General features: G+C 46.1%; 1 protein-coding gene across 5 annotated transcripts in view; it reads right to left on the bottom strand.

The window, feature by feature from the left end:
• CAMTA1 (calmodulin binding transcription activator 1) overlaps nucleotides 1-12,238 on the bottom strand; it is a 913,014-nt gene that overhangs the window by 47,902 nt on the left and 852,874 nt on the right. For 4 of the 5 annotated variants that reach the window (XM_043531564.1, XM_043531565.1, XM_043531568.1 and 1 more), the window contains 2 exons: nucleotides 3,903-4,042; nucleotides 410-606 (listed from right to left, as the gene is read on the bottom strand). In XM_043531564.1, coding sequence (XP_043387499.1) covers nucleotides 410-606; nucleotides 3,903-4,042 — 337 coding nt within the window. Of the gene's footprint in view, nucleotides 1-409; nucleotides 607-3,902; nucleotides 4,043-7,634; nucleotides 9,025-12,238 lie in introns of those variants that run through there. The other variant, XM_043531567.1, reaches the window with a different exon arrangement.

Genomic DNA, 12,238 nt, shown 5'->3' with positions numbered 1-12,238 from the left:
GGCTCAGAGCATCCACAGCAAAGTAGATCTCAGAGAATGGATAAAACCAGTTGGGTGGCTCAGGAGGGCTGGAGCACTGGTTCTGATTGTACTGAAGGATCCAACTGCCCAAGAATGGTGTCAGACATGGGGGATGCTCCTGGGAGTGCACCTGAGATCCCCAGCGCTAGGAACAATGACCAGTCAACTATCCAAACCCAGGGGGCTTAGAAGCATGTGGGATCCAGCGGTTGGGTCCACTCACAACAGACTGGTACCCATGCACAACGGGGGCCTGGGGCAGGTTGCAACAAGCAGCATCCTCTGCAAAGTGCAAGAGACACCCAGAAACTCAGGCCAACCAGAGATTATACCTGCTTCCTGCAGCCTCTACACTGATGAGTCAGAAGTCTGAAGCATTGGGTCTTACCGCCATTTGATGAGGGTCTGGATCAGTGTTGCATAGCCCTGAGCAGCAGCAAGGTGTAGCAAGGTCATTCCTCGGAAAGTCTTCGAATGGATCAGGTGTTTGGACTTTGTCCAACAGGCACGACTCATCATCTTCTCACACACCACCACCACACGGCTCTCAAAGCAGCTGCCCAACGTGCCGGTCCCAGACACACACTGCAAGGAATATGCACATCTCAGAAGCTGTCATCTGGGAGGGGGGCTTGGACTCACATCCTGCACTGGGCAGGACTTGTTAGTCCATTGTGTGCATTTGCTTTTAAAAATAATTAGTGATAGGGAAGTGACAGAAGGGGATGAATGTGACACGAGGAACAAGACAAAAGCTGACAGGTTACCTCATTTATTTGCACTAACCTGTACTTACAGTCAACTCTATATGGTAACTTTCCACATTAGGGAGGTCATTGCAATCCATTACAAGTGGCACACTGGGTACAAGAGGGTGCCCTTCTCATGGACTACCTGAGCTAGGAGGAGACGCTGAGCACTCCACTCCCACCAAAGCCAATGCCTCTCAGAACCAGACCTGGAAAGAGTACTTAAACAGGGAATAGCTGCAATGACCAAAAGCCAAGAGCCATGGCTGGTCAAGAGCTGTGCAGAAAGATTCTGGGAAGCAGAATTGCAGGTGTTCTGTCATGTCTGTGGATAAAGACGACTTCAGTCATGTGTACCGCACCCCTAAGAAGAATTAAATCACAAAAAGGCCTCTTAACAGGAGGTAGCATGTGTATGTTACTGCCCATGGCAAAACTGTGGCAGTGCTGACAGGAACTGTGACTGCGAGGTCTCTGGAGCCACAGAGATCTAGGAGTCTGAACAAATAGAAAGCCCAGATACTGTGTGCTGAGTTCAAAAGACTCCTGTTATGAGTTGCTTCTTCACTGCTACCCAAGGCACTGTTCTCTCTGGTCACCCAGAACTCTTAGACCAGCTAATGTCTTTGATTTTCTCAGTGATGATCAGGTGAAAGACCCCTAAATATGCAATTATTACCGAGTTTCCTGCCAGCTCCTTCCCTGGTTTATCTGTTCTGTAGGGCTGGAATGTGCTTACAAAGGCAGAAGCTGAATAATGGGCTCAGTGCTTACTCGATCAGAGCTATAAATGCTGGATGTCCCTCACAGACCAGAGACTCTGAAATGGAACTGCCCAACCCTATATGCTTACAGACTGGATTTCTGTTCCAGCAGCATATCTCGCCAGCGGGGCACTTCTCCTCCCCGAGGGGTCCCCCATTGCTGCTCTACTCCTCATCCCCATCATCAGGTACATTTTAAACAGACTCCAAGTTACAAGTGCTAATGGAGCTCTTTTTATGTGGCTAGTGAACCTCCCCCTCCATGCTATAATCCCCTCCTGTCTCATTGGACTATGTCAACATTGCGATGGGAGAAGTCCTAGGTAATATTGCAGGTAGCATAGGGATGATTCAACAGGTGACTCTTCCATCTGAGCAAGTACTGAACCAGTGCAACAGCACTGATGTTAGGCAGCTGTAGGAGGTTCAGTCTCTAGAATGAGATATAAAGCCAACTCCTGCCTACTTGTGGACTGTAATGATCCCATGGCATTTTTTTGCATAACTAAAGCTGTTAGCTCCAGAGCAATGGTCAAATTCCACCTCTGGTAACTTATCTGGTTGCATTAAGTTCCCCAGTAGCTTTAACTGCTGTGGTTCCTACAGTGTTCTTCACTTCCAATCCTAAACTATTGTGTTGCTGTGTGCCATTAAACAGCAGCCATATTTGACCCCCCCAAGGTGAATGAATTCCCAGGGTGGATGTAGTGATCTCTGTTTGTGATTTGTAGATCAGTAGTTATGTTTGTAAACTGCTCTGGACCCTTGGGAATCAAACGTGCTTTTGACTGTCAAGTAAATTTAAACAAAATGTAAAGTTTAAAATTTAAAAATCCTGAACTCAGAGGGAACCCCTTGCTCAACGGACAGATCTCCTGATAATTCAATACTTGTTTTATAACATGCCCCGCTGTGCCTAAGTACTGCAGCAGCAGGCGCTGATCTGCTATCCCTTCCATTCCTAAACACAACTGGGAGTGTTCAGGGTGCAGGGTGAGCTTTAATTTAACCTCCCGGCTTTGCCGCTGTGTGACAGCCCAAGTACATAGCATGGGCTAGTTCTCTTTCTTAAAGGAGTTCACACTGAAAAGACAAAAGAAATCCCTTTCTAGAAGTGCAAGAGTTAACTCAAGAGATTTGAAGAGTTCCTCTGGGAGTCATTATGTTATATTGTGTAGCTATTTAGTTACAGACCTTTTAAAACAGGTATTTATGTAATTTCATACTTAGGTATTTTTCAGATGAGAATTAGTGACATCAACACCTTCCAATGCCAGTTCCTGGGAAGGGATGTTTTAATAGTAAGGGATATAATTAACCCAAAATGCTGCTTCAGAGCAACAGACGACCTGTAGGGAAATGTACGTTTGAACAGAAATACTGGGAAGCAGAATAAAATTCTTACGAGAAATAATGAACCCTACAAAGAAGATATTTCAGTTAAAACACCTCAGCTTCCCTGTCATTCCAGCCTAGGGGGGTGGCAGTGTCTACCTGCTCGTGGGTTACTGCTGCTGTTCGATGCTACTACAGCCTACCCTGCTGCTGTCGCTGGGATGGCGGAGACTGCCTGGTTGCTTTGCTTCTGGGACCAAGGCCAGTACAGATGTTGGAGACAGCGTATTTCTGTTCTGCGGGGCGTGGTTCTATGATATTTATTAAATAACTATGGAAATGTATGAGAAATTTGGTTCTTTCATATAACACTGTACTATACTACTAACAAAGTGATTTACTGTTCTGATTCATCACACAGAAAATAGTTAGTCCAGATAGTTTATGAAGCCAGTGGGGTTGTGCGTAGCAGCCTGCAGCCTCTGCTACAAGCACACACCAAACAACTACCTGCTCTGGGGGCCATTTCCAACCTTCAGCAGCAGTTCTACGTGCTCCCCAGCAAGAGCTCAGTGGGAGTTAAGCTGTCAGACTAGCATTCAACTAGTACGTAAAAAGGGAATAAGGTATCACTAACAGATGTAAAATATTTAGAAGCCTTCCTGAGCGTCACACTGACAGAAGCCTCATTCTTCTTACATCTGTTGGGCCAGCCAATGCCAGGTTGTCTTTATTCTTCACTATGTGCCCATCTCCAAAGGGAGGCTACAGAATTTGGGTTTCTGTGTCACTAGAGCAGACTTCCATGGACCATAGATATGCATCTCCTAATGGATTCACAATCAATCCATAAAAGAAGTGAGAACGACTATTTATAGGGCTGGAAAAGATGGAGATTTTGAGAGGAGGTTGTAATTAAAAGGTTCTCGAGAGGCAAGTGGTGTTTAAAAGATATCTCCCCCACCCTCCAAAAAGCGAATTCAAGAAGTAACGCGTATAAAGCAAAACTGACTCATAGATGAAGGACTCATACTTGCGTCTGGGTTCCTCCATTCCCGCTCCCGTTGCCCCCGCCTCCTACTCCTTGTTTGTGCTGCTGGGATCCCGTCATCTCGGCCATTCTCCTTTCCATCTGCTCAAGTCGTTCCAAGATTGACATCCTGAACTGATTATCTAGGTCAAAACAGACAGCGTTATGACATTTCCATGGAAGACAAATGCAAGCTTTCGGTGACCTCCTGCACAAAATCACAAATGGGACCTGGCACCAGTAGGAGATGCATGGAAGGCGAGCTGTTTTGTAATTCATACTGTCAGAAGCAGGATCCCGGAATAATTTCCTGTCTCAAACAGACTCTCTGACCAGGGAAGCTGGTGAACATCTCCAAAGCAAAAGGAAGTAAATATTAAAGACAGTCAGAACTGGAGATTTCCTGGAAGAACTCTGGACAGTTCTCATGCTGTACTCGGAGCCCACCTCCTCTTCAGGTGGAGGCTGTGGAGTGGAGTTGCTCTCCTCTAGATCACAAGAGTAGAAGGGCACCTGCTTCTGTCCCATTATTGCATCTCTATGATACTTTCTGCTTGTTATGTTCAAGTGTCTAACAATTCAGTGTCTTGGCTTCCTCAAGTGGTGGGGAAGAGAAGGTGGCTGATATTTTATGGCTAATCTACAATACAATTGTTATAAATGAAATATGTAAGAGAGAGATATGGCTTCGCCTTCCCTGCCCCTCTCCAAAATCTTATGGCTTCCTATCGAGCTGACCCCCTTCCCCGCAACAGCTGGCTTTGGGCAGCCCTGCCATCACCCCCATTTTACAAAGGCATGCTTTACCTGATGAGAACCATGAGTGACTGACTGCTACAGGAACAAGATTCCCTTGGGCTTTTTACTTCTCTTGGAACAAAGAGCCAGTAGAGGAGCATATTCCCTTCTTCCTAGGCCTAGACCCAGATCTCAGAAATTAACATGGACAAAGCCCATAAAATGTGCTAGTTACCTGCAAACTCATAAGGGGTCAGTAACAATTACTTTAAATGCTATTGAAAAGTAAGGCAGTAGACAAACTTCCTCCATTCCCCCAGGCTGGTGGCAGCTGCCAACTATGTGGATAGCATCTGGGCACATCAAAGATTCTTTACAAAGTGCTTGTTTTACTTGGGATTCATCTCTGTGGGAGCCGGCAGGCACCACTGGTTACTCTCCTCCTCCTGAACCTCAAACCAGTATGAGGAAGCAGCTACTAGGGCTAAAATCATGGAATATATTATTTACCCTTTCACATAACAAAAGAACCAGGAGTCTGCCAATGAAATTAATAGGCAGCAGGCTTAAAACAAACAGAAAGAAGTACTTCTTCATACAACTTACAGTAAATCTGTGGAACTCATTACCAGGGGACGTTGTGAAGTCCAAAAGTATAACTGGGTTCAAAAAAGAATTAGATAAGTTCATGGAGGATAGGTCTAACAATGGATATTAGCCAAGATGGTCAGGACATGACCTCATGCTCTGGGTGTCCCTAAACCTTTGACTGCCAGAAGCTGGAACTGGATAACAGGGGATGGATCACTCAAAGTTGCCCTGTTCTGTTCATTCCTTCTGAAGGAGCACTGGCCACTGTTGAAAAACAGGCTACTGGGCTAGACAGACCATTGGTCTGGCCCAGTATGGCCGGTCTTATGAACTAAGAGATGGAAGCCAACACAAGCATGTTGCTTCACCAAGATTATTAAGATAAACCTGTCCTGTGCCCTGTATCTAGGTCAAATCAGTACAGTGAGAAGAGGTGAATCGCTCTGGTCAACTGAATGTCTACACAGACTGGTCTCCCTCTCAATACTCTTATTGGTTGTGCATCAGTATATCTGTGGTGCACAAGGTCAGAGGTCATTCAGAGTTTTCTGGACCTTCTTGCATTAGCTGCTAGGGTCTGTTTGGGCCTCAATGGAAGTTATGTAGTTGCATCAAGGACAGAAGTAATTAGTGACTATTTCTTCCTGACTCACATCATATCTGATCTTCAGGGTAATTTCATGAAGCAAAGGGGATTTCCAGACATTGTGATCGGAAGGGAAGCAGTAAATTGCCAGGGAAGGGATTTATGTTTTATGTTCCACACTCCCTGTGCCCTGTTGCCAGCAGAGGCACATGAGCTGGATCCCCCTCCTTAAGAGAGGAAGCTGCGTTCTCTGTGAGGGCTCCAGGATTCTGGAACTTGCTTCCCCCTGGGTTGAAAAAGCCCAAATATGGTGACCTTCTGGCACACTCAAAAAAACTACCCTCTTGAGAGGGCTGATAATGTGCTTTCTGGAATGATGAAAGGATAGAAAAGAGCTTTTTTATAGGTGGCTGGTTGGGCAAGCGCTTATATGAATTAACTTTCAATAATGCTGGGATTCTGCTGTAACCTTAACTACGTGTTCAGGTATCTAGAACTTTAGATAACTGTCTCTTATTATTATTAAATGGAGACAGATTATGGATGTCAGCCAGGAGGCTGCAGGAACAGTCAGGCCAGCCTACACTTTGCTACTTTACTTCCAATGATGAGGCCGGGGTCTTCAGACTGCCACGGCACAAGTGCATTCCAATGGCAAGAATGGCCCACAGACCCGCATGTGATGGCACCAGAAACGTGTGGCACCGACATCAATTGCCATTGTGGGGAATTGACACTGGCAGGGTGAAGGACGGATGAAGGGGACTTGTCCATTTTTAATTTGGCTTTAATGCAATAAACATTTTGTGTTTTTTTGAAAAGGAAATCACATGGCTGGATTTTGCACTTCACCTCATCACCCTCCCATGTGCTCCATCCTTTCTTCCCCTACCTGTCTCTTGCTCCTCCCCTCCTATTGTACAAGCAACTAACTGGCAGGGAAGCCATCTCTCTGGAGCATCCTGTGGTAAGCGGATTCCCATTTCTTCCCCTCTTATGTAGCAGTGGCCCCAAAAGGAAGCAGCCGGGCTGGCTTCTCTTCTTCCCCAGGGGCTTTTACAGGCTTAGGCTTTTCTGGGCAAAAATGAGCCCGTGGAAACAAAGAGCAGGAGCCGGCCCTATAACCCACAGACTAAGGTCCCAGGAATAAAGCATGCAAGGTGCTTACAGGAGATCAAGCCAGTCAGAACCGATCCTCCAGAAATGCAGAGTCTAAGGGTTAGTCTACACTGGCAATGCTAAAGTGCAACGTGGCTTGTGTAGTCGCAGCACAGCGCTCTTCCAGCGCCCTAAAAAAACCACCTCCATGAGGGGCGTAGCTACCAGCGCTGGTGCACTGTCTATACTGCGCTTTACGGCACTGAATCTTGCTGTGCTCAGGGGGGTGTTTTTTCACACCCGTGAGCGAGAAAGTTGCAGCACTGTTAATTGCCAGTGTAGACAAGCCCTAACTCCCATGCTGCCCTGTCCTGGCAAATCATTACTCTCGTTGGGCTTTAGGTACCAGACGACACGGCTTGCTGTTGCAGACCATAAAATAAAAGGTCTGATTCAAAGCTCATTGAAGTCAGGGGGAGTCTTTCCACTGACTTCAATGAGCTTTGGATCCAGCTCTAAAAGAGGAGCAGTGCTCTATGACTTGGTTACACGCACTTCCTCACAGAGATGATGCGGGCAGTGGTGCCAATCCAGAGGCTTCGGGGGGAGAGGGGACAAATAATGGACCCCATCCCACCCCCAGGGATCCCATTCTGGTTCCCATAGTCCCCTCCTCCCTCAGTGACCCCTAGTCTCCCCTAGCCAAGGAGCCTCTCTCTTACCCACACAGTGCATGAGCTGATGTTGCCATGAGTTGGATTCTCAGCATACTCCCCAGTGCTCCACGATCCAGGAACCTGTGTGCCAGGTTGCAACACCATTTGGCTCAGCACCCCTCCATCTAGACAGAAGGGTGGCTGCGCAAAATTTGAGTGGTGTTGTGACCCTGTGCACTAGGTCGCAATGCCACTCACTGATATCTGGCCCAGCCACCCCTTCTTCTGTACAGGGGGATGGCCGGGTCAGATATCTGTGGTTGTGTGACCATGCAGCTGGAGTAATGCTCTGGCAGCAGCTGCACTGATTTAGTATAGGATCTTTGCTTAAAAGTGGTCAGGCCGTGGCCCCCCCCTTAGCTTTGCAGTCTATGGTACTTTGGCACCACTGGATGCAGGACTGCCTTGCTCTAGAGTAATTTCACTGGTAGTCTCCGGTGCCGTAATACCGCAACCATCTTTTTGGTCTGTTTTTGCAGCGTCTAGCTCACTGCGGCCCTGATCCATGTCTGGGACTCCTAGGCGATTCTGCAATACAAACAATAAATAATAAAGTCATCCCCACAGTGCAATTCCAGCATGCTGGCACTAGAGTAATACGTTTCCTTGGGACACGTAGGTCAGGAGTCAGCTGTCTCAGAATTGCACTGCCCTTTTCTAAAATGCACAGATTTACAGGGAATATTCCTGTAATCAAAGGTGGCAAATCCTGCGTTTCTCTAATCATTTGCCAGTGAAATGTCAGGTATGCTTTACCTGCTGAGTTTCCTGGCACAGGACAGGAATTCCATAAGATACAGCTATGCAAGATTCTTCATTAGGAAATCAAACCTGAGACACAAACTTATGTGCTATGATGAGCCCGAGACCATTTGCAGACCATTAATTAGAGACAGAATATTACTGGGGTCAGAGTGAAGCTCTCATGAGTTTACATCACGCTTTTGCCTGTCACTAGAAATTACCTGAAGTTTGACAACAGATAAAGAGCTCACCTGACCCCTTCTGCCAGACTGGACTCTCTCCTGCAGGGATATTTGAATTCAGCTTTACATACTAATTAATAGTGTAAGATCAATTTACAAAGTATCTCTGCTGCTAATGAGTGTGGGAGGACAGTCACCTCTCCAACCCTATTTCAGAGGGTGTAGAGGTTTTTAAGATAGTGATGAGCCCATTAATTGGTTTCCTTTGCCAACAGAAAATTGGAGTCTCACTAATAATTTCCTTGTTCAGATCATTCCAAGGCCTCTGGGGCTGAGGCTGGCAGGCAGTTGTATGAGACCACCTACCAACTCAAAGTGGCACCAGGCCCTGCCACAACAACAGACAGAAAACCTGCAGACATAACTCCACTGCTACAATGATAAATGTCCCCCATAACACATCTTTCAAGATCCATGTGGTCCTACACATGCCTATCACAACATGTGGGGTTGTACCTCATCCAGTGCACTAAATGCCCTGACGACAACTATGTGGGTGAAAGCACCTTGCTCTCGAATGAACTCACACAGAAAAATGATAAAAGATAAAAACACCATATCCCCTGTGGGCAAACACTTTTCATGAGTATCTGACCTCTCAGTCCTCATCTCAAAGGAAATCTGCACCCCTTCAAAAGATGAGCTTCGGAGCTTAAATTCATAACTTTGCTAGGCACTAAGGGCAGTCTTCATTAGCAATGTTAAAGCACGGCCGCGGCAGCGCTTTAACGGGGCTGTGTAGTCATGACACCAGCGCTCCAGCGCTTTAAAAAACCCATCTCCATGAGGGGAGTAGCTCCCAGCGCTGGTGCACTGTCTACACTGCCACTTCACAGCGCTGAAACTTCAGGGCTCAGGGGTGTGCTTTTTCACACCCCTGAGCAAGAATGTTGCAGCACTGTAAAGTGGCAGTGTAGACAACGCCTAAAAATCATGGTCCTAAATAAGGCACTGGATTTACAGCTTATTACAAGTTTCAGAGTAGCAGCCGTGTTAGTCTGTATTCGCAAAAAGAAAAGGAGTACTTGTGGCACCTTAGAGGCTAACAAATTTATTTGAGCATAAGCTTTCGTGAGCTACAGCTCACTTCATCGGATGCTGTAGCCCACGAAAGCTTATGCTCAAATAAATTTGTTAGCCTCTAAGGTGCCACAAGTATTCCTTTTCTTTTAGCTTATTACAACAATCTGTAACCCACTACCTCCCCCCCCCCGCTTTTTGTCCTATGACTGCAGACATTAACTGGCCACTTCACCTTGAATGGTCTCTTACAATGTGCTAATTACTTGTGCTAAACAATCTGTTTCACCTTTGTTTAGTTGTGACATTCTGAGTTTCTTTCCCTGACCTGACAAAGAGCACTGGGTAGCTCAAAAGCCTGTCTCTTTCACCAACAGAAGTAGGTCCAGTAAAAGATACTCCCTCACCCACCTTGCCTCTCCAACATGAGGAGACTGACTTCTCTAAAAAGCAGGTGACATTTCCACACCCTGCTCCCAAACAGTGGTCAGCACACAGCCTCTACTTAGGTAGTGTTTTTCCAACAAGGCTTTGTTCTGGCAGTGCTGCAATGTGCTGCAGTGCAGACCATGTCATTTCCTCCTCCTCCCGCATTTCCATGCAGAGCACGTACACTGCAGAGACTGAAACTACCTGACATCATTGAGCCAGCTCCTTCTCACCACATCTCTGTTTCAAACATAGCTATGTCTGTAACTTGCTAAGAGCCAGAGAGCCACATATTTGCTGCAGAGGTTAACGGCTTTCCACTGTCTGCATGTTTAACACCACTCCCTCTGGCTGTACAGCCAGCACCTTCATTTTATTAACAGCTCAATGAACAGTCTCATAAACATCATTCAAGTAGCATTTCTCTGAGCCTCCAATTCCAAATGGGAGAAAGTTACAGCCATTCAACACAGGAAAACATTTAAAAAGCAAAGTGCTGAATGGCTTAGCGCAGACAGCTTTGACAGATCACACACTTGCTCCCTGCATGTAGCTGTACATAAGGATTACGTTTTAATCCTACAAACAACAACTGCATGAATCAACTGTTCAGGTGAAAGCTGGATCAGGTTATTCTGACCCTGAAGATCCCACACTGTATTGGAGTTTCAATAGAAATGTATTTTTACATGACTGATTTGTCAGAAATAGCAATTTGAGCCCTGGGCTTTTCTGTATGCAGCTATCAGAGTAACAGCCGTGTTAGTCTGTATTCGTAAAAAAAAAAAAAAGGAGTACTTGTGGCACCTTAGAGACTAACCAGTTTATTTGAGCATGAGCTTTCGTGAGCTACAGCTCACTTCATCGGATGCATAGCATATCGTGGAAACTGCAGAAGACATTATATACACACAGGTTTCAGAGTAACAGCCGTGTTAGTCTGTATTCGTAAAAAGAAAAGGAGTACTTGTGGCACCTTAGAGACTAACCAGTTTATTTGAGCATGAGCTTTCGTGAGCTACAGCTCACTTCATCGGATGCATAGCATATCGTGGAAACTGCAGAAGACATTATATACACACAGAGACCATGAAACAAAACTTCCTCCCACCCCACTCTCCTGCTGGTAACAGCTTATCTAAAGTGATCATCAAGTAGAGCCATTTCCAGCACAAATCCAGGTTTTCTCACCCTTCCCCCCCCCCCACACACACATACAAACTCACTTTCTTTGAAACCTCTCTTTATAATGCGCATGATAATCAAGGTGGGTCATTTCCAGCACTAATCCAGGTTTTCTCACCCCCCCCCCCACACACCCCCCTCCAAAAACCACATACACAAACTCACTGTCCTGCTGGCAATAGCTCATCTTACAATGTGCACAGCAATAATCCAAGTTTAACCAGAACGTCTTGGGGGGGGTTTGTAGGAAAAAAACAAGGGGAGATAGGCTACCTTGCATAATGACTTAGCCACTCCCAGTCTCTATTCAAGCCCAAATTAATAGTATCCAATTTGCAAATGAATTCCAATTCAGCAGTTTCTCGCTGGAGTCTGGATTTGAAGTTTTTTTGCTTTAAGATAGCGACCCTCATGTCTGTGATTGCGTGACCAGAGAGATTGAAGTGTTCTCCGACTGGTTTATGAATGTTATAATTCTTGACATCTGATTTGTGTCCATTTATTCTTTTACGTAGAGACTGTCCAGTTTGACCAATGTACATGGCAGAGGGGCATTGCTGGCACATGATGGCATATATCACATTGGTGGATGTGCAGGTGAACGAGCCTCTGATAGTGTGGCTGATGTTGTTAGGCCCTGTGATGGTGTCCCCTGAATAGATATGTGGGCACAGTTGGCAACGGGCTTTGTTGCAAGGATAGGTTCCTGGGTTAGTGGTTCTGTTGTGTGGTATGTGGTTGCTGGTGAGTATTCGCTTCAGGTTGGGGGGCTGTCTGTAGGCAAGGACTGGCCTTTCTCCCAAGATTTGTGAGAGTGTTGGGTCATCCTTCAGGATAGGTTGTAGATCCTTAATAATGTGTTGGAGGGGTTTTAGTTGGGGGCTGAAGGTGACGGCTAGTGGCGTTCTGTTATTTTCTTTGTTAGGCCTGTCCTGTAGTAGGTGACTTCTGGGAACTCTTCTGGCTCTATCAATCTGTTTCTTCACTTCC

The sequence above is a fragment of the Chelonia mydas genome, chromosome 18 (assembly GCF_015237465.2).
Source record: "Chelonia mydas isolate rCheMyd1 chromosome 18, rCheMyd1.pri.v2, whole genome shotgun sequence".
NCBI classification, from domain to species: domain Eukaryota; kingdom Metazoa; phylum Chordata; order Testudines; family Cheloniidae; genus Chelonia; species Chelonia mydas.
This window is presented reverse-complemented; position numbering and strand designations above follow the sequence as displayed.